Here is a 27,646-nt window from a genome sequence, read left to right on the forward strand (position 1 = left end):
TAGGCAAGTCTCTCATACCAAGTTTAAGGCCAGCTAGGGTTACATAGTGAAACCTTATCTCAAAACTACAAAGGTTTTATTACGTGTGGGTGCAGATCCCTGAGGAGGCCAGAAGAGGGCAGTGGAGTCCCAGGAGGCGGAGTTACAAGTAGTGCTGCCCTGTCAGTACTGGGAACTTAACTCCAATCCCCTTGAAGAGCAGCAAGCTCCTGAGCCTGGCCTCCAGCCCCTTCATGAAGCTCAAGGTTACAGTACTTACTGCTAATTTGTAGACAGTGAGCCTCACAAAAGCAACGTAAGCTACCTTAAGAAACCAAGAGTTTAGAGCGATGGACTGTGCCTGTCCCTCTCACTATTCTGGGGGACGTAGGGGAGAAAGAAAAAGATTACGCTGAGAAAACGTCAATCAAAAGCTAGGGCAACTGGGACCAGGGATGCAGGTCCTGGGAAGCTCCGTGGTAGTTTATTGATTATGTGTGTGGCCCTGGTTTCATCCCAGCACCACAAGAAACTATTTAAACCAACCGAACACCTTTAATTCCAACACTTGAGAGGCAGAGGGAGATACATCTCTGAGTTTGAGGCCAGCCTGATCTACAGAGTGTGTTCCATTACGGCCCTGTCTCAAAAAACAAGCAGTTAGGGAGGTTAGCAGATTCCTCCCTAAAACTTTCCCTGTGGTTTGAATGTGAAATGTTCCCCACAGCTCACATTTGAACACTTGGTCCCCAGGTCAATGCTGTCTGGTAAGCTTTATGAGGTGTAGCCTCCCTAAGAAGTGGTTCACCAGGCAGACGTGAGGCTTTCTGGCTTTGCCGCACTCCTGTTCACTCTCTGCTTCCTGAGTGTGTGTGTGTGTGTGTGTGTGTGTGTGTGTGTGTGTGTGTATGCAACGTGACTGGCCAGCCTCCTGCCATCTTCTCCAGATGTGCTGAATTTCAAAAGAATCGTAAGGCAAAAACGAGCCCTTTCCCCCTTAACTTGCTTTTGTCCGGGTGTGTTATCATAGCAGCAGAAAAACAACCAAGACAGCTTTGAAGAACTTAAAAATATACCATTCTGCCAGACAGTGTTATACAGACTCCTCTGGGAACAAGGCACATGGCTCTGACAAACCTGCCACTCAAGTCTAGGAATTGGACTTTGGAACCTGAGAACCCAAACAAAGGCAGAGCACCAGCATGTCTGCGGTCCCAGTGACCTACGCTAAAACCCCGGACTGTGTGGCAGCTCATGGCTCAGAGTGGCTTATGCGATACTGCCTCGAAAACTTGGTGGAAGGGAGAGGCTGTCCATTAGCTTCTATGCATGTGCTGTGACATGAGTGCACACACGCACACACGTGTGCACATACACACCACATACCAAACATTAAAACACAAACAAACAAAAAACAGCACTTATTTCTTTGTGTGGTTCTCACATCTAATGAAATGAAAGGTGACTACTTTTAGCCTATATTTACCTTTTTTTGTCTATTGAGACCTATGCCTGCTTGTCTGCCTACCTCACCCAGGTACATAGCTGACTCCTAACTTGTCTCTATACCTTTGTTGGCCAGCTCCCATGCCAAAAACTTTATTTTTGTTTTGCTTTTTGAGGTGGTAGTTTTGCTTTGAGGGCAGACTGGCATAGAACTATTTGTAGCTGAGCTGGCCTTGAATTTGGGGCAGTCAAGCCTCAGCCTGACAAGTATGAGATTATAAGCATGAGAAGCCAACCTGGTAGCTACGTAAACTTGTATTAAATATGTATAGCTTTTCTTTAATGAATTTTATATTATTTTTGAACTCCCATGGGACTCAAGGAGAATGCAGAATAGGAGTGAGGTTTTGCTCTCCCAAACTCCCATACAGGAAGTTCATGTGGGGCTAGAGATGACTAATTAGGCACTGGCTGCTCTTCCAGAGGACCTAGGTTTGATTTCCAGCACCTTAATGGTGGCTCACAACTATATGCAATTCCAGTTCTAGAAGTCTAATGCCATTTTCTGGTCTCCATGGGCACCTGGAATGTACATGTTACAGAGACATACATGTAGACAAAACACTCATGCACATAATAACAACAACTTAAAAGACCTCACCTAAGAACTATTACCCAATAGAGTTATCATTTATTTTACAGTGCCAGGAACTGAATGAAATTGGGGCTCATATATGCTGGGAAAACTCTAGCACTAAGTTACACATAAACTTGTTTGTTCGTTCTTGAAAAAGGTTCTCACTAAGCAGCCCTGGTACTCACTCTGTAGACCAGTCTGGCCTTGAATTCATAGAGATCCACCTGCCTCTGCCTCCCAAGTCTGAGACTAAAGGCATAAGCCAAAATGCCTCACAACTCATGGTATTTTTATGATAATAGTCCATAAACAAAGCACAAGTAAAAGCATTACTTACAATACATTATTATATAGTAACTAAACCAATTAGATCCATATCCATTAATTAACACAAGAGAAAGTTTCTAAGTAAAAAACAAAAAAACATCAGCAAGAGATGGAGTAGGTTTTTTGTTTTTTGAGACAGGGTCTCACTATGTATTCTTTGCTGGCCTGGAAATCAGTATGTAGACTAGGCTAGCCTCTAACACTCAAGAGATCCACTTGCCTTTACTACATGCTAGGATCAAAGTCAGGTGCTACAATAAGGTGAGATAGAGTTCTCTGAAGGTAATTGTACAAAACCATGGAGTGAAAAATACACATTTCCCTAAAACCCGTTTCCTTGGAGAGGGTAGAAAGGAATGGAATGGAAGTATTAAGAGGACTGGTTATGGTGGTGCATGACAGAATAACCAAAGCAACTCAGGAGCAGAAGCAGGAGGATCACTGTGAGTTCCAGGTGGGGGAGTATTAAGGGGAGGTGTCAGTTTTATTTTCTCAAGTTTACTTAATCTGGGGAAGTGGTGTTCAGTACTAGCAAAACTGCTAACAGTATTTTTCTGTTTTAAATACTATTCCTAATGAACTTGAGGTGGTCTGTCATCCAGAGCTGCAAAGTAACCAGCAATTACATATTAAGGTTCTCCTAATGTACGGTGAACTACATTCAGAGAACTGAACCTATTTTTGTACTTTTGTCATAAATCACACATATTTTATTTTAAAATACATTTAATAAAAATAACCCATACTTTTATATATTTTACATGTGTTGAATATTTACAAGTTCTCTTCTATAGCATTTAATGCTTCCTATTTTTTCCGTTATTTGCCTTTCGGATTATTTCTTTCATGGTGAAACACTGTCCATTGTTCGCTGTAAACTAAAAAATTAGCTTCTTGGGCAATATTCCTGAAAGCAAAACAAAGAGGTTGTCACTCACTGCGTTCCAACACCATTGCTGACTTACAGGACTTGTCAAACACTAACAGAGCGCGCTTCGGAACCGCTGGAGAGAGGGCTGCAGGACTGGCTCAACTGTGAAGAGCACACACTGCTCTCCCAGAGGACCTGGGTTCACTGCCAGCAGCCGCAGAACAGGACAAGGCTGCTGGAACCCCAGTCCCGGGATCTGATGCCCTCTACTGGCCTCCATACACAGCACATATTCACAGGAAAATAAACAGGGTGAACGGGGTGGGGTGAGGGGAAGAAGGCACACACCAGAGCACTCACAACTCAGATCTACTCAAAAGTACCTGAAGTGCCCTCGATAGCACGTAACTTAAACAGCTCCATAGCTCCATTTTCTTAACTGGCTTCCAGTCACTAGCTATACACGAGCCATTTAGAGCTTTCTGATGTCATTCATTCTTTTCTGTTTGTTACCAATGGGCTCTTTACCTTGTTCTAAGGCCTCTGTTCGTTTTCTTTTTGTAGCCACGGCTGGATTTGCCTGTTCTTTTAGGGCTTCTGCAGGACAGTTTGGCCTTGGAAGTTGGCATCCAGGTGTCGGCCCTGGACGATTACTGAAGTACTTAGTCTTCAATGCCTTTTCAAAGAAAAGAAATCAGAAGTAATGTCTTACCCTTTTGTTTTTATTGTAGACAAGGCCTAACTGTGTAGCACTGGCTGGTGCAGATGAGGCTGGCCTGGCCCTTGTAGCCCTCCTGTCCTGCTTGTTCTGAGTGCTGGGATGAGAGGCATGCACCACACCATGCCCAGATCAAAAGCAACGTTTTAATGTTTGTGCTGTATACAGGAAAATCTACCCCAAATTGTTGACAGCATTGAAAACAGTATGTAAATACCCCATGTCTACAAACAAAGAACCAACATCAAGTATATGGTTAGAACTACTACAAATAAAAACCTAGCATCCTACAACTGGCTGATGCTGTTACTAAAGGAGGGGGCTCACTCCCTTCTAATATTTCCACAATGGCACAGACTGTACTAGAACCAATGAATTACAAATACTATAATCCACTGCAAATGTATGAAAGTTTACTTGGGCCTATCCAAGGTTTCTATTAACCACTAAAGAATAATATTCCAGAATTTACAAAATTTGTAAAAGTGGTTTCTTCTCAAATAACAAGCTTGCCAACTAACTCTGTTTGCAATATACTAGTGCCATCCAACAGCCAGAGTCATTTCCCTTCCCAACTCCTCCTAGTTACTCTGTAACCACCCATCTTCATACTTCCTCCCCCGACCCCAAAAGCAAGATGAGCAGTGGTGAGTGGCAACACCTTTAACCCCAGTAGAGGCAGAGGCGGGCAGGTCTCTAGAGGCCAGCCTTGTCTACAGAGTTTGTTTTAAGACAGCCAGGGAGGGATAAACAGAGAAACCCTATCTCAATAATAAACAAACAAACAAACAAATAAAAAAAGCTCATTTGAAATACAGCAGTTTGAGTGAAAACATACACACACACAAAACCCCTAAGCAAGTATAAATTTCTTACATGTAAAATTTAATACTAGCCTAGACAGTGTTTATAGCTTTTGGGAAAGGACACAAATATATATCCTTCAGATATACGGGTTCCCGGTACTTAAAGGATGTTAGAAAATTTCAGACATCTGACTGTTGGCCCTCAGGCTCCCTGGTGTAAGTACCTGTGAGGCTGTGACTCTCGTACACGGGTTAAACAGGAACAAGCCCTGGATGAGTTCCAGCAAGTCGTCCCCCGCTGCAATGAAGATGTGCTGCAGTGGGAACCCTGGGAAACTCTTAAATGTCACATAGTCCGGGAGACTACACATGTCCTGCAAATACAATTCAAAGGTAAGTAAAGCATTCAGAGACACGGAAAAGGGAAAGAGAAACAAAATGCGCCTTGTCAAACAGTCTGTAGAAACTCCCAAGAAAACTAGTCAAGGGGAAAAACAAAAGAATATGTAAATACTAGAACAGAAAACACAATACTTAGCCAAGTGTGGAGGCATATACCCTTAGTCCCAGTGTATGGGAAGCAGAGACAGGCAGATCTCTGTGAGTTTGAGGCAGCCTGGTCTACAAAGTGAGTTCCAGGACAGCCAGCACTACAGAGATACCCTCTGTAGAAAAAACAAAATTAAACAAATATACAAACAAACAAATCCCACAATACTTATAATTATGCAGGGAGGTAAAGGTAAGTTAGCTAAAGTAATTTTGAGGGAAAAAATGGCAAAAAATAAATCACTGAGATATGAATTTTAGTCTTAGTTATGTCACAGTTTTAAGAAGCCGCTAAGAGTCCTGTTGTAACCGTTCACTTCCTATCTTCTTTGGTGAGGGAGGGGTACAAGAATGTATGTGGTACATGTGTGTCTGGAGCTGAGGAGACAAGGTCTCCAACTGAACCTAGATTAGACTGGAGGCCAGCAAACCCCAGGGATCCCCGGATCTCTAGCGTGTCCCGACAGCAGTACAGTTACACAAACTTTGTTTGTGTTTTTGCATGGTTGCTGGATATCAAATTCAGGCTCTCATGCTTGGGCAGTAAGCACCCTTAACCACTAAGGCGTATCCACAGCCTCCCCAAATTTGCTTTTCTAACATCTATTTGCTCCTCAGAACCTGGGGCTACAATGGGAACAAAGAGTCGACAGTTCTTTAACCTCAAGATTCCGAGAAGTGCCAGGCAGGGGTGGCACAGCCTTTAATCTCAGCACTGGAGGCAGAGGCAGGCGGATCTGCGAATCTGAGGCTAGCTTGCTCTGCAGAGCTAGTTCTAGGAAAGCCAACCCTACTCAAACAAACCTTGTCTGGAAAAACCAAAATAAACAACAACAATAAAAAACCAAAAACCAAAGAATCTGAGTGAGAGGGGACAGGCTGTTGCTACTGTTAGTGGAAGCCAGGTGAACGCAAGGCTTTCTCAGAGGCCCTGACGAAAGGATACAGGGGCAGACTTGGCAAAGTCCATCCTGGGCTTCAGTTCCTGGGAACCTGATTTTAACCCTCTAAACAAACACTCAGTATGGAAAGCACTTGAGATATCCTGTGTTCTTCAATCAACACAGATTGACAGTTACCTGCTGATTTTGTCCCATTGTCTAATGGCTTCCTGCTGACTCTGTCCAACTCCACCCCCCCCCACAAGCTTTACATAGGTGAACTATTTTACTTTTTTTTTTTTTTTGAAACAGGGTTTCTCGGTGTAGGTTTGGATCCAGTTCTAGAACTCACTCTGTAAACCAGGCTCACAGAGATCTGCCTGCCGCTAATCCCCCTCCACTCCCCAGTGCTGGAATTAAAGGAGAGTCCCACCACCGCCTGGCAATGGCAAACTTAATAAACTTGCCTGCATGAGTCAACCTGTGTAAGCCCTCCTGACCCCAAACTTTCCCATCTTCTTTGTTTTCCATCCCCTGGTTCCCGCTCTCAGGATCATGTCACTGAAGAACTAACTGCTGATCCCAGTTGTTTTTTTATCAGGGACAGTCTTTGTTATCCTGGCTGTCCTGGAGCTTGCTATATAGACTAAGCTGGCTTCAAACTCAGAGATCCTCCTAACTCTGCCTCTGAGTGCTGGGATTAAAGGTGTGAAACTTTACACCTAGCCTGATAGCAGATTACTAAAATGTAATATGTAATTTAGTAATGTACAATCAGTATCTTTTTCTTTTTCTGGAAAAGAGATGGAACTTGCCCAGACTGACTTCAAGCTCTTGAGCGCAAGCAATTCTCTTGTCTCATTCTCTAGTTGTTAGGACTTGAGAGGTAAATCATAACTGATATTGGGATAAAATGATCATAAAAAACAGGCAGTGGTGGTGCATGCCCTTAATCCCAGCATTAGAGGCAGAGGCAGATAGATCTCTGTGAGTTCAAGGCTAGCCTGGGCAATGCAGAGAAACCCTGTCTCAAAAGACAAACCAAAACCAAAACAAACAAACAAACAAAAAAAAAAACAAAAAAAAAAAAAAAAAAAAAAAAAAGGCAGAAATATTTAAATTGTGCTACTAATCCAATAAATATAGCTAGTTTACCCAGATAATGGGTAACTAACATAAATGTCCATAAAGTAGAGTCTTATTCAGCCACTAAAAAAAAGTAGTACAGCAGAGTGGCACAAAATTTTAATCCCAGCACTAGACAAACATGGGTAGATGGATCTCTGTAGTTAAGTCCCAGGCCAGCCAGAGTTGAGTAGTAAGAAACCTGGGGCCAAATGGTGGAAAAACACAAGATTAAACGGAGCAATCCTGCTACTGTTTCTTGAAGTGCTTTTAATGGGCTGGGGGCCTTGAACATGTTAACAGTAAATAGTCTTCCATTGGCTACATCCCATCCCTCACTTTTTATTAAAGAATGAAGGAATGAAAGAAAATGCAATTCTATTACAAGTTTCTAAGTGTGCACTGCTAGGGCAGCTTTACATCAGCTGGAGGCCGTGACTAACCTGGGACAGATTCTGGGGTTAAGGACAGACTACACACCTGGAAGATGGTGGGTAGGTCACAATTGTAACATTTTCCTTGTATACTTCCTTTCTTTGTCATTTGCGGTTTTTTGTTTGTTTATTTATTTATTTTGGAGACAGGGTTTCTCTGTAGCTTTGGAGGCTGCCCTGAATGCTCTGTAGCCCAGGCTGGCCTCAAACTCACAGAGATCTGCCTGCTTCTGCCTCCTGAGTGCTGAAATTAAAGGCGTGCACCATCAACGCACAGCCATCTGCAGTTTTACAATGAGGGTAATTTATTTTTACTTATTTATTTTTTTTGAGACAGGATCTCAGTATAGAGCTCAGGCTGACCTGGAATTCACTGTTAACCAGGATGGCCTGGAATTCCCAAAGTTCTTCCTGCCTCCGGACTATAAACAAATGCCACCATGCTCACCAATGAGGATGCTTTTTAAATTAGTTCAGTGACAGAGCACTTATCCAGTACGGGAAAAGCCTTGGTCTTTTAGCACTAATTAATTACTCAATTTCTTCCTCCATTAGCCAGATACAGCAAACAAACTTTACCGAATCGTAAAGGCTTACCGGCCACTGCTCTTCAGTTGGTGTACCCAATGTTTCAAATATTCTTGTCAGCTGATCAAGGTCTGAATCTCCAGGCAAAAAAGGAACCTGCAAGTAAGACATTTTAAGGCTTTATTGATTCTTTGGGAATTCGCATCATTCACCAAACAGATACTTTCTGAAGAGCTTCCCTCAGCACCCCAAAGCAAAATTCCAACATAGTCTATCCATCAGATTATTAAAAACTCATTTTACTATTTCCTATGTATAAGGGTATTATTTGTATGTATATCTATGTACCATGTTCATTCCTAGTACCCTCAGAGGCTAGAAGAGACTATTAAATTCCCTTGAAGTAGCTACAGGTAATTGTGAGCTTTCATGTACCAGGTGCTGAGTCATCAGTTCAGCACCCCAAAAGCAGATTTACCAGAAGAGACCCAAAACAACTTTGCTGCCATCCAATTCTCAGCTGTGCCTTTGAACAGGGTCTAGACTCCATCCCTGGACTTCTTTCCTGGGTGATCTCAGTGGTGGGAAACAGTGACTATTGCTTACATCTGACAATCATGGGATTAGTTCACTTATTAGCCAACCCTTCATTGCCCACATCCACTATAAGCTGTGAGGAAAAGGGATTGGGTGGACCAGTCTCACTCTGTAACACAGGCTAACTTCAAGCTCAAGGTGATTCTTCCTGCCTCAGCCTCCCAAGTGCTGGGATTACAGGTATAAACCACAACACCTTCTTCCTGGAACAAACTAATGTGTGTACTTTGTTTTCTAACTGGGCCCAGAGTTGGTACAAGCTCTAGCAGGAAGAATTCGGAAATGTCTCATATATGTGTGCAGAAAACATTTTATCAACAGAGATCCTTTCCCAGCCTCTGTAATAGTTAATTTGTTCTCCTGGTGGAATGTAGAATCACTAAGAAAACAAGCCTTTGAGTATAACTATAAGGAATTTCTTATAGGGCGAAAGAGTCAAGAAAAAAAGAACATCTGACCCTGACTTCACCCCAGGACCAGGACTTTAAACCCCACCAATTCCTGATCTTGCCCCAGAATCAGGGCACACAAATCCACCAATCTCAAGCCACCCTGGAAAGCTCTCTCCCCCAACCCCGTGCCCTGTTCAGTTTGCTGCTGCTTCTAACCCTCAGGCAGCCTCTCTTCTGGATTCTGCCTTCCCAGTCAATCTCTTGAATAAGGATTGTTGTGTGGTGTGATACTTAGACCAAGAGGAGACCGACTATAACAATATATCAACTGTCACCCAAAGCAGAGTTGGGGAGGTGGGCTGAGCAAGAGCTGTAACAACTCCCTGGGAACCCTTTCCCTGAAGCAAGGCTGTAAGCTGCTATGCTTATGGTGACTTTGTGGTATTCCTTGGCTCCTGAGTGCCAGGACACCTTTCCATCTGAGCTGCAGCACTCACATTTCTAAACTGTGTTAACAAAGAGGGAGGACCCATCCTAACACGGGTGGTACCGTTGTAAAGGTAATGCTGGACTAAAAAGGGAGCAGAGCACCAGCACTCACCTCTCTGCTCCCTGACTGCAGAGGGGATGGGACAAAGAGCGTCTCTAGCTTCCAGTGCCGTGACTTCTCTGCCACGATGGACGGTACCCTCAGGCTGCCAGCCAAAATCAACCCACCTGTCACAGCATGCACAACTATACAACTGGCCTCAAACTCTTTAATTCTTCTGCTTCTTCCACCCAAGTCGCTGAGGCTCTGTTTCGTGAGACAGAATTGGACTATGTAATCCAGTCTAGTCTTGCACTCACCTTGGTCCGCCTGCCTCAGCCTCCCACATGCTAGGATTATAAGATGTGCCATCATACCTGTTGAAACTTTTATCTAACAAACTGACTTTGCTTATCAATTTCTTGCTGTAGGATTATGATTAATTATGAGAACTTTATCAACCATACTTAAGGATATACATGAACTTAGGACTTACCCGTAGAAGCAACTCTGCTAATATACAGCCGACAGCCCACATGTCCACACCCACACCATACATCCTAGCTCCAAATAATAACTCAGGGGCCCGGTACCATCTGGGGGGGGGGAAATGAAATAATGTCATATGAGAAATCAATTATTAAGGCTACATTTTTTTATTTTTTTGAGACAGGGTCTCACTAAGTAGCTTTAGCTATCCTGGAACTGTGTAGACCAGGTGGTTCTTGGACTCACAGAGATCATCTGCCTCTGCTCCTCCTGTGGTGGGAATTAAAGGGGTGTGCTGCCATGCCCAGCAAGACTAATAAATAAAAGATGAACGGTCTCTGTGTTTAGAACCAACCACTCACCATGAGTCCCGAAGCAACCTGATCTACCAGTTCTCAACACTATTCCTGAAACTCTCCACTCTTCCCTAATAAATTCTTTGCTTTCTACTAGATTTTTCCCATTAACATGCTAGCATATCACTTCTCTAAAATCCACCTGTGTCCAACTCCTCTCTAAATTTCTTTTTTTTGGGGGGGAGAGGGGAGACAGGACTGGACAGGATCTTAAGCAGTCCAAGCTAGTCTGCAGATCACTAGAGTTAAGGCACACCTTAAATTATTATTATTTTTTTTAAGATTTAATTAAGTGTAAGTACTCCATATACATGTACATCTTTAAACCAGAAGAGGGTATCAGATCCCACAATACCACTATAGATGGCTGTGACCCACCATGTGGCTCCTGGGAATTGAACCCTGGTCCTCTGGAAGAGCAGCCAATGTTTTTAACCACTGAGCCATCTTTCCAGGCCACACTCTGAATTCTTGATCCTTCTGTCTCTGCATTTGAAGTGCTGGAATTTCAAGTGTGACAGTGTCTGACCCCTAAACTCTCTTTATTAATTTTTTAAGAAGTCTTGATCATTTACCCATTAAGATTAAAGACTGATTTTTGAAGACAGGTCATGGTAGCACATGCCTTTAATCCCAGCACTGGAGGCAGGCAGGCAGATTTCTGAGTTCAAGGCCAGCCTGGTCTACAGCTCAAGTTCCAGGACAGCCAAGACTTGACAGAGAAACCCTGTCTCAGGAAAAAAAGAAAGAGAAAAGATCTGAGAGGACTGAGACTTAGACGCAAACTCTCAGTGAGGACAGACCATGTCGACTGGCCATCTGTTCCTGAACTATTTAAGGGCTTCCAAACAAGTCATCTTCAGAGAGACTAAAAAGTTTTCAGAATCTGCTAGCTCTTTCAGAGCTACCTCAGAGGCATAGTAGTATCTATTCTTCAAGTCAAGGAATACCACCCCCACCCCACCCTTGCTTTATTTTTACAATAAGCCAAGTTAGAAACACTGGGACTGGCACCCACAAAGTATCCTCAAACAGACCTGCCCTTACTCAACAGCAGGTGCACTCTGCTGTGCACTGTGATACCTTGTTTCATGGAAGAATCTTTTCTGTTGTTCCCATCACTGAATGACCACACAACCCTCCACTCTTCACCCAGAGCATCAACAGCTACTCCTGTGGCCATGCACTTCTCATAACAAGTATGTTTCCTTCATCATCCACTTCAATGCGGTTCTGACAACAGTAGCTAGAAAGTAGATAGTCAGCTTCCTCTTGACACAGCCTAGGAGCTGCCAAGAAAAGGGCCCCATAACCTTTAAAATCGGGGTTTCTATTCCTACCACTGTTTTGTCAACTTCACCACTCTGGTAATCCAACTGCTGAAATCTTCCCAACACTCATAAGCCACTACTTCTTACTTGGGGGGGAAGGGTCAGGTAACTGATACTCATAAATTTTTGTGAAAGTGACAAAATAATTGATGGAAGATTCTGAAATTTTCTCAGATCCTTGAAAACTCTTAGGAATTAACAAATGCAGGCCAAGCCTGATGGTGTGTAACTGTAGTCCTAGCTCTTGGTTGGCACAAGCAGGTGAATCTCTTGAGTATGAGGTCAACCTTGCCTACAGAGAGGAAGTTCCAGGATAGCTAGGGTTACACAGAGAAACCCTGTATCAAAAACACCAACCAATCAATCAAACAAAAACAATAATCATAGGCCAGATGTGATGACACAACCTATCATTCAAACAGTGTAGAAGTAGGTGAGGAGTTAGGTATACAGAGTGTTGGGGCCAGCCAATGGTCATACCAGACTGTTTCAAATGAAATTAAAACAAACAAACAAACAAAGCCATCATGATGCAAATTATAAAATCTGCAGTCCCAACTTAGTGTGATTCTTTTTGTGTTGACGCATCAAAAGTATGAACAAAAGCCACAATTTTTTTATACTATAAAATGCAAGTGTTATGCACAGAGAATTTATATTCACACAGAGACTATAGGATCCGTATTGATAAATATAATAAAACACAGGGCCAATAATATTAAAATAGCAGGCCATTGAAGTAGCTTATCTAATTAAAATGCAAAGGCAGAATGAATTATTATCAACTTACAGTGTGTAGCTAAGATGTAAAGCACTTCTGGGAGTGGGAAAGATGGCTCAGTTTTCAGCACACATCCCACACAAACATTAAGGCCTGAAGTTGATCCCAGCACACATGCAAAAAGGCTAGTCATGGTACTACATGCATTTAATTCCAAGGCTGGGAGGTAGAGATAAGAAGATCCCTGGGGTTCACTGGCCACCAAACCTGGGCTAATCAGAGAGACCCCATCTCAAAAACCAAAGTGGAAGGCTGGGGAGATGGCTCAGTGGGTAAAGTGTTGGCTACACAAGCCCTAGAATAGAAATCTGGATCCCCAGTATCCATGAAAATGGCAGGCAACGCTGGTGGGTCAGCTGTGCACAGGGAAATGGAGAAAGGGGAGTTCAGAGCAACCTAGGCAGTTAAATTGGCCAAATCAGCAAGTTCTAGGTCTAACACAGAGATTCTGCCTCAATATGTAAGGTGGAGAGAGACTGAAGACACTTGATAGCAACTTTGGTCTGCAAACACATACACCCACATATGTGAACACACACACACAACTACCAAGGAGCCACACTTGAGAAGTTCTGCTTTGGCCTCCATACACACAGGTGACCCATCTCCTACATATGCAAAAGAGTACACATTTACCTAGTAAGCCCAAATCCTGTGTTAGATATCCAAATCATATTTAAAAAAAAAAAGTGAACCAGTGAAATGGCACATCAGGTAAAAGTGCTTACAATGCAAGCCTGTCAACTTGAATTTGTTTTGTTTTTCAAGACAGGGTTTCTCTGTGTAGCCCTGGCTATCCTAGAACTCACTCTGTAGACCAGACTGCCCTTAAACTCAAGAAATCAGCCTACCTCTGCCTCCCAAGTGCCACATTTACAATTTTTTGAGTTAAAAAAGTTACTGGAAGATTCAAGACGTAGCTCAGTTAATCACTAGCTCAGCAAAAATATGTCTGAGGACTGAGGTAATTAGAAAGAGTTGTGCATTTTTTTTTTTTTTTTAAACTGTGGAAAGTACACTTAACATTAAAGGGCTGTGTTTGAGACAACACCAACAGTGACTCACTCCTGAGTTCTGCAAAGGTATTTCAGGGTAGCTAGCCGACCTCACTTGTGATGAAAGCCTAACACACGAACTCTCATTTTCTTAAGGTATTCTCACCTGGTCACAACTTGATGCGTGTAAGCCCTATTGGGACTTCCAAATGATTTAGCCAGGCCAAAATCTGCCAGCTTCAGAACTCCATTCTCATCTAACAACAAGTTATTGGGTTTCAGATCCTGTATCGGTTATCCAAAAAAAAAAAAAAAAATCAAGCAGGATTAGAGAAAAACAACATAATGATACATTCAGCTAGCCTATTTATTTGAAATAGTCTTATGCAGCCCAGACAAAATTATGCAGGACTAGAGGAAAACATAATAAATGATACATTTAGTTAGCTTATCCACCCTCCTACCTACCTACCTACCTACTTACCTAAATCCATCCATCCATCCATCCATCCATCCATCCATCCATCCATCCATCCATCCATCCAGTCTTACGTAGCCCATGCTGGCTTTGGATTCACTATGTAGTCAAAAAGGACAAGTCTGAATCTCTGATGATTCTACCCCTGCTCCCAGAGTGCTGGAATGAAGTTTATGTGGCAAATATGGTGTTGAGGATCAGAACACAGGACTTTATATATTTTAGGAATGCTCTTACCAACTGAGTTATGTCTCTAGTTAGCTTAACTTTAAAACACAGAAAACAAAGCCAAGTGTGGCACAAATTTTTAATCCCAGCACTCAAGAAGCAGAACCAACTTGGTCTACAAAATGAGTTCCAGGAAAGCCAGAGCTACACAGACCCTGTATTGAAAAAGCAAAATGGAGGGGAAAACAAAACAAAACAAGAAAATAAGCTAGGCATTATGGGCGCATAATGGTAATCTCAGCACATCAGGAGACTTAAGACAAATACACAGGCAGCCAAAGTGTGGTAGTTTGAAAGAAAATTGCTCCAAAGGGAGCGGCATTACCAAGAGGTGTGGTCTTGCTGCAGGAAGTATGTCACTGTGGGGTGGGCTCTGAAGTCTGTTTTGCTCAAGCTTTGCTTACTGTAACATACAGCACAGTTCCTGTTGCCTTCTGATCAAGATCTAGCCAGTACCGTGTCTGCCTCATGCTGGCATGCTCCCTGCCATGATGATAATGGACTGAACCTCTGAAACTGTTAAGTGAGCCACCCCAATTAAATGTTTTCCTTATAAGAACTGCTATGGTTATGGTGTGTGTTCACAGCAGCAAAGACCCTAAGACACCAGGCTACAGGGGAGGACCCTATCTTCAAAACAAAAGCCACCAACTGCGCTGGCAAGATGGTTCAGCAGTAAAGTGGCAGGAGAAAACTCACTGCTCAGAGTTGTCAACTGACTTCCACATACACACTACAGTACACGCCCACCTACAGTTATACACACACTCACACACACACAGGTGCACATACAGTTATACACCTACACTCACACACACACACACCTACAGTTATACACCTACACTCACACACACACAGGTGCACATACAGACTACAGTACACACCCACCTACAGTTATACACACACTCACACACACACAGGTGCACATACAGTTATACACCTACACTCACACACACCTACAGTTATACACCTACACTCACACACACACACAGGTGCACATACAGTTATACACCTACACTCACACACACACAGGTGCACATACACACTACAGTACACGCCCACCTACAGTTATACACACACTCACACACACACAAGTGCACATACACACTACAGTACACGCCCACATACAGTTATACACACACACACTCACACACACACACACAGGTGCACATACAGACTACAGTACACGCCCACCTACAGTTATACACCTACACTCACACACATAGGTCCATGCATTTAAAATACATAAAATAAAAACCCAAACTAAGGATAAAAGGTTTAATCAAACATAAGCAGCGACATTAAAGTCAGGTGTAGTAAAACACACCCACAATACCAGCAATCAGGAGTCAAAGACACAAGAACCTGGCAATCCAGGGCCATTCCAGAACCAAACCAAGACCTCTCGTGGATGCATGGATGTTACAGAAAACTTACCCTGTGTAGAATCCAATGCTGATGTAAATATTCTAATCCCTGAAGAGTCATCAACATGTAGGCTTTAATGTGGGATGGTGTCAACACAAGACTATTATCCTTTATTATAACCTATAGACAGTCAACATACAGGTATGTTTCATTATCCCAAGTGAACTCTAACAAATAAAATATATAGATTGAAAATGAATGTATCCATACACAAGTATTTCTATGAGAGATTATCCAGCTGTCCTTTAGAAGGCATCCCATGAATTTCCAAAGTCAGGTGGTTAAAAAGTACCCTTGAGCCAGGGAGTGGGGGAGCATGCCTTCAGTTGCAGCAGGGGAGGCATTCTCCTGACAGCCTGGTCCCAAGCCACCATCAGCGCAAAACAGCACACAGAGACTCTATTAAACAGTTATAAAGCTGTCAGCTAATGGCTAGAGCTTCTTATTGGCTAGCTCTGTCTTAGCTATTAACTAACTCATTTCTATCAATCTAGGTGTTTCCACATGGAGAGGGAGGGAGGGAGGGAGAAGAAGAGAGGGAGGGAGGGTCTCTTATTCTTCTCTTGACACACCTCTTGACTCCTCTTTACTACCTCTCCCAGAATTCCCCTTGTCTCCTAGTCCGGCCTATCTTGCCTTCCTATAGGCCAACAATGCTTTATTCATTAACCAATAAGAGAAACACATTTACAGAATGGCATCTCCCCCCAGGTAAGTGGATCTCTGTGAGTTTGAGGCCAGCCTTGTCTACAGATGGAGGTCCAGGACAGTCAGGGCTGTTATACAGAGAAACCCCATCTCAAAAAACAAAAAGGCACCATTGATTTCAGGAGAAAGCAACTGTGTATGTATATCCTATAACTCTGGCTTAGAAGCACTAAATGTGAAGGCTGCAAAGACAGCTCAGCTATTAAGAGCATTGACTGCTCTTCCAGAGGACCTGGGTTCAATTCCCACAAGGCAGCTCACAACTATAACTCCCATTCCAGGGGATCTGACAGCCTCACACAGACACAAATGCAGGCAAACATGGATGCACATAAAATAAGCAAATATTAAAAGGGGGGGGGGTACTGAATGTCTGAGTTTTGCTTACCCCTTCTGACAAGCACATTCAGTATTACTTTGGGAAATCACTTCATTCCAGCTCAGGTCTCATGATGAAAGTAAGATTGACCTAACCTCTACCTGAGACCTCCACACTGTAGCCTCTTGGCCGAGAAGAGTCTGCTTAAAAACAGACACATGACCTAAAACCTAATACCATTCTCAAAAACCCAAATAATGTCCAAGGGCAGTGGTGTACGCCTTTAGTCCCACTCAGGAGGCCCAGGACGGCCAAGGATACACAAACACAAAAACAAAAACCAACCCCCCCCCACAGAAACACGAGTAATTGTGGTAAATCAAAGGGAACCAACCATTTCCTTGCAGGTGTAATTAGACTAAGACTATCAGGCTCGGGATTGCCTGGGAAAGGAAAGTGAAAATGTATGCTCATGGTTAAAGGACTGAGTCCATATCCATCTGTAAGCTCTGCCTCCATCAGTTCATTGTTAGACTTATTGCTTCCTATCTATTCCTGGGCACTATTTTCTTGGATGGGCAACTAATCTGTTTAAAAATCTACCAGATGAAGCACATTTTAGCTGTTTCCAACTTTAGTGAAATCCATACACCAAGGAATTTCTGCGTTGGCAATGTTTCTCTCTCAGATAAATAGCAAACATCAGTTGATTTTATTACATTATTATTACTAGTGACTGCAATTTTACTGATGTTATTATACATAATATAATACTGGTCAATTAGTGGTACTGATGCTAAGACCTATAATAAGATATAGCATAGTCACCAGTATGCATACTTAGTGAAATTTCTTTTACTAGTTAATGCTGTGTCACAAAAATCCCTTCTACCTTTGATCTGCTAGTAAATGTGTCTTTAATTTTATAACAAATTGTTCTATTTTTCAAAGTTACTGTAATAAATAATACTACCACATTCAAACCAGCAATGTCTGAGAATTCTAATTGTTTTAAATTCTTGGAAAAGATTGTCACTTTTTCCAAGATTCAATTAATGACTAGCATGAGACTTTTAAAAATCTAAATCTCTGTACTTAATAACCAGAAATACAACCAAATATAAAGAAAGCAGAGATCTTTTTGACTTCTGCAAAAGAAAGCAATTCTTTGTCAGTATCCTCTTAAACAGAAAAACATGCAGGGTCCATCCTCATTAAGTGGGGAAAGTCTCTAGGTAGCTTAATCTTACCTCCAGGTCAGTTTCCATGAAATCAAAGACAAGGCTGATGTTAGATTTATGTCCAAATGCATCTAGGAGCTGTAAAGCAAAGCAAAGCAGTTAAATTGTCGTTCTCTACTTAATGTTGGAATTTACTGTTAGTGAAGTAATTTTAAAAAACAATTTGTTTGCTTTCCCACTCCCAACCCCCCTCATAGTACTGGTAAACCCAGGACTTTGAGCATGCTAGGCAAGTGTTCTATCACAAAGACACATGTCCATGTCATTGTCATTCCCGTCCCCCGCACCCCCAATCTTTGGACTTTGAAGACCAGATACCACTATGTAATTCAGGCTGATTTAGAATTTGCTATGTAGTTCAGGCTGGCCTGAATTCATAACCCTCCTGCTTCTACTTCTAAGGGAATTATAATAGAAAATGTGTGCTACCTGGCTTAAAATTTTAAACTGTTGGTAATTTCAGGTAAAACTGAAAGTCCTTTTATTAACTATAACAATTGCCCCATTTTTCAACAGGAGTTAAGTTTTCTCAGGCACAAAAACATTAAACTTTATTTAACAAACTCAATAAAATATTCAAACCTCCAGAGTATTTGAATAAATAATGAAAACTTCATAGCCCTGGTGGTGGTGGCACATGCCTTTAACCCCAGCACTTGGGAGGCAGAGGCTGGTAGATCTCAGTGAATTTGAGGTCAGCCTGTTCTACAAAGCAAGTTCCAGGACAGCCAGGTCTGTTACACAGAGAAACCCTTTCTCAAAAAAACCAAAAACAAAAAGCAAGTAAATTTCAACTTTGTTTCTAGTTTTAAAAAATTCCTGGGATTGGGGATAGAGTTTAGCAGTTAAAGCCCCTGCCATACAAGTATGAGGACTGGAGCAGAGGTGAGCTTTTAGAAACCATGTAAACACCAGGCAGGAAGGTGTGACTGCAATACAGCATCAGAAGGTCAAGACAGGAGTTCCCCAGAGCAAGTTAACAAGCAAAACTACCCATATCACTGAGCTCTGGTTTTGACTGAGACTCTGCCTTGGTGAATAAGATGAAAAAGTAATAGAAAATGATATCCTATATGAACCTCAAGCCTCCAAATACAGACATAGGAAAAAAATGTGAAAACACACATGTACACAAAGTATGAGAAAAGAAAAACATTCTTAATTTTTGAAAGTTTTTGCCATGCATGGTGGTGCACGCCTTTAATCCAGCACTCAGGAGGCAGAGGCAGACAAATCTCTGAGTCTGAAGCTACAGAGTGACTTCCAGGACAGAAAGATCTACAGAGAAACCTTGTCTCAAAGAAAACAAAAAAATTTCTAAGCAAATGCTAAAGAAAATTGTTGCTGGGTACAGTGATATACACTTGCAGTTACAGTACAACAATTATAGTAAAAACTGCATGTAACAGGGCCCCCACACCTTAGCACAACTAACTCCATGATGAAAGTACCATTCAGGTCATAAAACTCAGCATACATACAGTACCACCTGCCAAAATAAAAACAAAAGCCTAACCCATCGAAGTTCATAGTTCTGCGAAAATGTACTAACCTTGACAGACTTGGTGCTACACTGGGCTCCCAAACACTCTGTGTAGTCACCAGCTGGAAGACTTTCTACTGACTTAAACCCATACCCAAGCGGTCTTGTCTGGTGGATGCCCTACCGCACTATTTACTTAGGCGGCAAGACAGAAGAATCACCTGACCCCATGAGTTCAAGGGTATACTACACAAAACCCCACCAAACAAAACAAAATAAGAAAAAAGTATCTTCTAAATAGCATCTGCCATCCACTGAATGTGTGACTGTCCGAGGCAGGCACTACTACACCACAAACGTTTTCAATTGGATAGCCTATAAAAATTCAAACAACACATTCTAGCCCTTATGGAGGCAAAAAGAAGTATTTCAAAGCAAGGTGCTACTTTTAACCCAAAAGCAAGCAACTTAGATCATACTCACACCAATTATGTTTGGATGACTTAGCTCCTGTAACAATTTTATCTCTCTTAAGGCTGTTCTATTTATACCTATGGGGGAAAAACGCAAAAAAATAATTCTGAAACTTCCAACCTTTAATAAATGTATTTTTTAGGAAATGTCATTACAGGAAATAAACATTTCACACACAAAAATTAACAATTTTTACTACCTGTACGAGAAAGTTTTTTCTCACATTGTTTTAAAGTGGCTTAACATGTCTATGAAAAAATGGTGAAGAAAGTACTTATTTCTATATTATGTATCATTCTGAAAATCACTACAATAACATATGCAGACAAGTATAGGGGCTTTTCTCTTATCCAACAAACATCAGAGGAAGACTATATATGATAACAGCCAATTAGCACTAAGGATACCCTTTTTTCAATACAAAGGATCAAAATCAAAATTATGACTTTTTCATAAGTATTTGATGGCTAAACAGGGCCTGACACTCTAAGAGGCTTGAGAATAAGAAGTAAATCTTTTCCCAATGTGCCATTCTATAGGAAATTTATGTTCTTCCGTGAAGATGTATCCTTAAATTCTCCAAAGCAATTAGAAAACCAGAAATCAAAAGGTAATAACTTACAACAACCAAAACAGTACCAAGGACATCCAGACAAGAGCCCAACAAGCTCACTGCCGTCCATTTACATAATCTGAATCCTTGCAATGCTTAAATGCTGTTTCTTTACTCTCTAGGCCAGTATTTCTCCACCTTCCTAATGCTATATTCATGTGGAGGTGGTGACCCCAACAATAAATTTATTTTCATTGCTAGCTCATATCTGTAATTTTCCTGCTGTTATGAATCACAATGTAAATATCTGATATGTGGGACAGATGGGATACGCAACCCTGTGACAGAGATTTGACAGAGATGTTTGATCGACAAAGGGGTTGAGACCCACAGGTTGATAACCACTGTTCTAGAGACACTGTGATAATGCTATAGAATTATTATTAGCTCTCACTGACATTTTCCTCAGATCAGAATAAACACAGCTCCCGTTTTATCAAATTATAATTGATACTTACCATCTTTAGCTTCTGACCTGTGTCCAAGTTTGATCTGGGAGAGAAAGGAGGGGGAGACCGAAAGACATCCATTAATAATGTGTGAAGGGAGGGCTGGAGAGGTAGCTCAGGGGTCAGGAGCACTGGCTGCTCCCAGCAGCCACAAGGTTGCTCCCAACCATCTATGATGAGATCTGGCGCCCTCTTTTGGAGTGTAGGCATACTTGGAGGCAGACCTTATGTATATATAATAATTTAAAAATAAAATAAAGCAAAAATAAAAATAGGGGGATGAAGAGGGTTCAGGGGTTGAGAACACTGACTGCTTCCAAAGGATCTAGGTTCAATTCCCAGCCCCACAGAGCAGCTCACAACTACCAGTGCCAGTGGAGTCTCATGCTCACTTCTGACCTTGGATGGAACCAGGCGTACACAGGAAGCAAAGCAAAGCACTGATACACAGTAACAAAAATTCTAGAAATAAAACCAAACGAACAAGAATCATGGTGTATTAATATATAATCTATAAGCACAAAAATTTAGCCGCAAGCAGGACTGACATGGTGAATACCTGGGAGGCCAGGCCTGGGCTACACAGCAAGATTCTGCCTCAAATCAAAACAGCTGGGACTAGGAGTGCATTCCTTTAATCCCAGCACTTCTCTTGAGTTTGAGGTTACCCAGGTTTACACACTGAGCTCTAGACTCCGGCTTAAAAAAACTAGCCACAGTAAAATATGTAGCAATATGCACATCAGGAGAACTGGAAATCCGAAAGCTGAAGGTACTGCTCAGGAGCTAATGAGTCACACATGCAAGGCAGGGTTTGAGCTCCTGCACAGCAGAACCAAAATGAATCAAGCATCTACTTTAAGTTTCTGAACCACACATAAAAATAACTGAACTCAACACGGCTCATCTGCTAACTCTACATCCCAATGTTAACCCCCTGAACCCACAATGTGGAAGGGAAGAACTCCTACAAGTAGTTCTCTGGCCTTCAGGGCATGCTGTGATGGATGTAAACACACACAAATTGTCTCCTTTACATTCCAGACTCTTCTTCCTTCCTTCCTTTTTTTTTTTTTTTTTTTTTTTTTTTTTTTTTTTTTTAAGAGTCAGGGTTTCTCTGTGTAGCCCTGGCCACCCTGGACCTTGTTCTGAAGATGGCCGGCATCAAATTCACATTAATGTGCCTACCTCTGCCTCCCAAGTGCTGGAATTAAGGCTGTACCATGCACCACCGCCCTTTCTTTTAGTTTAAGTTTTTGTTTTGCTTTGTTTTTGAGAAAGGGTCTTGCTGTATGTAGTCCAGGTTGGCCCTAACTTTCAAATCCTCAGCTTAGCCTCTGAAATGCTAGGATTACCTTCGTTAATTACCATACCCAGATCTCCTTTCATCTTTTCAAGTTACATACATACCGGATAACTAAGGGTATTGTAATTTGTTTCCCTAAAATTACTTCAATTTAGTATACTTGGAAGAAAAAAAATAACATATATAGTTGGTAATATGTCCTATAATCCTATATTTTTCACAAAGCAAACTTACAAAATGTATGTAAGAAACAGTTAACACTAAGCATAACACACTATGTTAGGAAGTTTGTTTAGTCTTGTACAAAGCAGTTACTTACAATTACAAAACCCAGTTATGTCAACCATGTGGAAAGACTACTAGTCAACTAAGGTTTCGTATTCGACAGAGTGTGCACTGTTTGCCCAGGCTGGATTGAACTCCTAGATTCGATGATCCTACCTGCCTCCTGAGAACACACTCCACTGTATCCAGCTAAGTCAGGACAGGTAATAAGGCTCGGTGGTGAAGAGCACTGGCTGCTCTTCCAGAGGACCTCGTTTTGACTCCCAGTGCCCACATGGCCCCTCACAACCATCTGTAACACCAGTCTCAGGGGATAAGGCATTTTTCTGGCATATATATATATATATATATATATATGTACAAACACACAGGCAAAACACCACAAACATAATAAACATATAATAAACAAATGTCTATAATGTGCTCATCACAGTCCAGTTACAATGTGAATTATTTATTAGAGTGAACAATGAATTCAGATGGAAGAATTACAGATTATGATAATGACACGAAGATGACAGAGAATGAAAAATGCAAAGAACAGGAAAGGAAAGTGGAATCATCTGTTTTGCTGCAATTAACAGAGAAGGACCTCTGGTGGAGGAGAAGCCTAAATAATACTATCTCATGGGGCTGGAGATAGGTTCAGAGGTTAAGAGCACTAGCTGCTCTTCCAGAGGATTTGAGTTCAATTCCCAGAAAACCAATTCTCAGAACCATCTATAATGAGATCTGGTGCCTCTTATGACATGCCAGCAGAACACTATATGCATAATAAATAAAAAATCTTTTTAAAAAATTCAACCACACCGAGCTCTAGAGGAAAACACAATGAACCCGGGACTAAAACAAACTTAACATGTCCACAGGAATACAGAGGTTAGTGTGGCTGGGGTAGGAACTGAAGATGACAAAGACATCAACTGGGTTAGGATGGAATGCTGGGGACTGGCTCCCCCCAGTAAGCTATCTTGAGAGGCCGAAGCAGAAGCCTGGGATATAGGATGAGTACCAGGCCAACCTAGACCACCTGGGCCAGAGCTCCTGCCTCAAGAAAAGAGACATTCAGGATCTCTGGTGTTTTGCTGCTGGTGTTTGTTTTCCAAAGCAGTGGGCCTGACATAAACAAGGCACATACTCTGCCAATGAGCCCAGGCCTCTTTTAGCTTTTTTTACTTTCAGACACGGTCTTACTATGGTGCCTATGCTGGCCTTGAAAGGCATTCTTTAGCCCAGGCAGGTATTGAATTTTGTGTGTGTGTGCGTGCATGATATCCACGGAGCTGGCTTTGGGGATTTGCCTGTCTCTCCCTCCGCAGTGCCGGGAGCACTGCCACGATCCTCCCGCCTCAACCTTTGGAACATCTGGGATTACAGGCGGCAACTACCAAACCCAGCTAAGAGAATTAAGAGTTTAGTGAAATACGGCAGTACACCACAAAGCACAATCTGGAAACCAAGAATACGAGAAGTAAACAAAACAAAACAAAACAAAACAAAACAAAACGGGTCAGCAAGATGGCTCACTGTGTGAAGGCGCTTGCCGCCAAGCCAAAATCCAATCCCTGGAACCTACAAGGTGGAAAGAGAACAAGAACCAGCTCCACAGTTGTCCAAGTTCCACAGACACCTCACTGGGAATTATTCATACAAAAATAATTTCTCAAAACAAAGACAATAATAGCCGAAGATACCTGAAAGGAAGCCAACAAGCCAGGCACTGATGAGTGAAGATGGGGGGGGGGGGTGAAGATGGAACCCTGATCAGTCACACTTCAAGGGAGGAAAGAGTTTACAAAGGACAGAGCGTCCAAAGTAGCACAGGAATATGGAGGCCGGTGACACCAACAGGCCCTGCGTTGTGTGAGGAAAATCAGACTCACCCTAAGATGGCTACAGATTTCCCAAGTATGAGAAAGAGCAGCCAACAGCTGCGCTCTAACCCCAGCCTCAGCAATTACTGGCAGTGTGATCTGGAAGTCATCTGGCCAGCCTCAGGCACCTCAAGGGGGAAACAAGAACACCTTTACCTGTTTTACAGGCTGTAAGGTTCGACGCGGGAAAGTAAGTCAAGTGTCTGGCACACAGGAGCCAGGTCAGAAGTGTCGACGAATTCAAGTTTAAACATCACTGCACTCATTTTAGAAAGTGCCCTACATCCACGTTAAAACCAATGAAATCCTTTCTGTACACATAACAGAGATGTAACAACCTGTGGCCTGGAAAGACCATGGCATCCAAAAGAATTGAGGAAATGGTGTTACCTGCCTCCTTGCCCAACAACCAATTCTACGGAGCAAAACAGTTCTGGTTTATATTGTTTGCACAAAAACTGGTTCAGCTCGAGTTCCATCTTGAAACACAAGACACTAACAAATATTACTGTCTCTAGAAATCGTGTAACTCCTACCATCAGAGTGTGACCGTGCATACTAAAACGAAGCCAAGCATATTAAAACCAAGCGTGGTGGCGCACGCCTTTCATCCCAGCACTCGGGAGGCAGACAGGCAGGCGGATCTCTGTGAGTTCGCAGCCAGCCTGATCTACAAGAGCTAGTCCCAGAGAAACCCTGTCTCGAAAAAACAAACAAACAACCGAAGCCAAACGTAGCGCATGTCTGCAATCCCAGTACTCGGGAGGCAGAGGCAGGGGGATGTCCTCGAGCTGGAGACCAACCTGGACCACACGGCAAGACTGTCTCATCAAAGACCCCACCAATCAAGTGACAATATATCAGGCCCAAGTAATTTTTTCTGCAAGAGCTGCCTGGCGTGGTGGCACCCGCCTCCAAACCCAACACTCGCAGGCCGGGCAGAAGCGGGAGGCCAGCAGCACGTTCGAGGCCGGCTGAGTCTGCAATAGCGAGCTCGGTGCCAGCGAGGGCTACGTGGCAAGCGAGACACAAAGCCCGGGGCGAAAGCAACGTAAAAAAAAAAAAAAACAAAGCAAAAAGGTCAACTCACTTTCTTAATGGCGACGATCTGGTTGGTGTTCTTATCTCTGGCCTTATAGACCGTGGCGAACTGGAGGGGGAAACAGTGACAAACTCGTGAGAGGGGCTTTGCGGGCGGCCCGGCTGGCCTCGCCTCTCCCCCGGGCGGCCCGGCTGGCCTCGCCTCTCCCCCGGGCGGCCCGGCTGGCCGTGGCCGGGCGGCCCCTGCCCAGCAGGGAGCGGGGAGCTCGGGCGCCAGCCTCGGCCGACCAGGGTGTGCGAGCGCGACCACGGCCTCACCTGGCCCTCCCCGAGGAAGTCCAGCTTCTCATAGCGCTTCGCTCGAGACTTCACGTCCACGGCCATGCGAGTGAGAGGCCAGACCCCGGCAGAAAGCCCAGGCCTCCACCCCGCAGGAATTTCAACCTCCCAACAGCTACTTCCGTGCCCCCCGACGCTCGCGGCCCACTGGCCCCGCCCACGCCCCCCACGCTTCCGCCGTGGGCGGGGCCAGCCCTGCGGAAGCGGAACCCGGCTAGGAGCTGTACCCTCCGCCCGCTGCTGAGGCCGGAAGCGACGCGCCTTAGATGGCTGTCAGTTTGTTACTGTTGGCTTTGTTTGTGTTTTTGACTTGGATTTGCTTGCAAGGACAGATCAGCGTTCTGACGCGGAGTTTAGACGGCGGAGTCTTGCTTTGCCTTGTCCTGCCGCCTCATCCGCTGTGGACGCCAAACCGCTCCTTCCAAGGAGAGCCAAGTGCTTAAAGGTTAATCAGTGAAGAAACAGGCCCAGGGAAGCAAAACTCAGCCCTGCTGAACGATATGTTATGGAGTAGGACTTTGGCCTTCTATAAAATCAAAACTAACGAATTAAGGGAAACATCAGAGCGTTTGAGAATAACGTCAGCTATGCGATTAGTAATTACGCGGCAAGCCCATCTACCAGCAATGGTTTGCGTTTGAGTCATATTTTTGCTTCAGTTTGCAGGGTAGACGGTGGTTTTGCTAAGACCTCAATTCCCTGGTAGATTTAATAGTTGGTTTTCACATTGTTCAGCTTTTTTCTCAAGAGGAAACAAAATAATGAAGCCGAAATTACTTCAGAGGCAAGAACCAAAAGTTTTTAGCACCTTTGCTTTTAATGTGTGTACAGTGCCCGTGGAGGTCAAGAGAAGGCATTGGATCCCTGGGAACTGGAGTTACAGATGGCTGTGAGCCACCATGTGGGTGCTGGAACTGAACGTGGGTCTTCTTGAAGAACAAGTGCTCTAAGAGCTGAGCCATCTCCAAGCCTCTTAGTACCTTCGTTAGTAAAATTTATGAGATCGTTCGAATTGAGCTTCTACACAGAGTTTACCAGACCAAAAGGGAGTCAAGCATTCTGAAATCCCACACCAAGCAGAAACTAGGTTACTTATCTGACTTTCCAAGAAACTAGCAGCCAGATTTCCTGAACTGGCTGGTTTTAGGTGGCATAAAGAAGTGCTTTAACCCTTATGAAAAGGTAAAGTAAGCTCATTTAACCAGTAAGATTTTTTTTTTCTGCTGCTACGTGTTCTTGTGTCCCACACATCCCTGTTCCACCAGGCATGGTTGGGCGCTTAAGCACTCTGAAAGCTGAGGCAGGAAGCTTGCAATTACCGGGAGAGCCTGGGCTACAGACAACAACGAAAACATATTTTGCTATTGGTCATTGGGAGTTCTATGATTCACAAAATTCCGAAACAAAAACATAACCAACCTGGTTGTGACCGGAATCCAACTTCTTAGTTAACATAAATCATGCTACAATTAAAAAAGAAAAAGAAAAAACTCCTATAAGATGCATGAATGCCTTTAATCCCAGCACTACAGAGGCGGAGATAGGCAGATCTCTGTGGGTTTGAGGCCAGCAGATCTACTCAGTAAGTTCCAGGCCAGCCAGAGATACT

At 43.0% G+C, this 27,646-nt stretch overlaps 1 protein-coding gene across 1 annotated transcript; it reads right to left on the reverse strand.

Annotated features, from left to right (window-relative positions):
• Nucleotides 1-3,097: 3,097 nt before the first annotated feature.
• On the reverse strand, nt 3,098-26,142 carry Cdk7 (cyclin dependent kinase 7). Its single transcript, XM_051182854.1, has 12 exons — nt 26,017-26,142; nt 25,748-25,807; nt 21,202-21,235; nt 20,140-20,207; nt 18,183-18,251; nt 15,915-16,025; nt 13,938-14,056; nt 10,316-10,415; nt 8,371-8,457; nt 5,009-5,158; nt 3,789-3,936; nt 3,098-3,296 (listed from the first exon to the last, which is right to left on the reverse strand). The coding sequence occupies exons 1-12, from the start codon at nt 26,080-26,082 to the stop codon at nt 3,268-3,270; spliced, it is 1,041 nt and encodes a 346-aa protein (XP_051038811.1). The 5' UTR covers nt 26,083-26,142; the 3' UTR covers nt 3,098-3,267.
• Nucleotides 26,143-27,646: the final 1,504 nt, after the last annotated feature.

The sequence above is a fragment of the Phodopus roborovskii genome, unplaced genomic scaffold (assembly GCF_943737965.1).
Source record: "Phodopus roborovskii unplaced genomic scaffold, PHOROB, whole genome shotgun sequence".
In the NCBI taxonomy this organism is placed as follows: Eukaryota; Metazoa; Chordata; class Mammalia; order Rodentia; family Cricetidae; genus Phodopus; species Phodopus roborovskii.

What these genes read in the sequence shown, in the direction of transcription:
- Cdk7 (XM_051182854.1), bottom strand. Translation starts at nt 26,082, where the DNA reads ATGGCCGTGGACGTGAAGTCTCGAGCGAAGCGCTATGAGAAGCTGGAC. An exon ending in GTCATCCAAACATAATTGGT is followed by an intron (nt 18,252 to 20,139) that starts GTGAGTATGATC and finishes TTTGCTTTACAG; the next exon opens with CTCCTAGATGCATTTGGACA. An exon ending in AGCATTGGATTCTACACAGG is followed by an intron (nt 14,057 to 15,914) that starts GTAAGTTTTCTG and finishes TAACCGATACAG; the next exon opens with GATCTGAAACCCAATAACTT.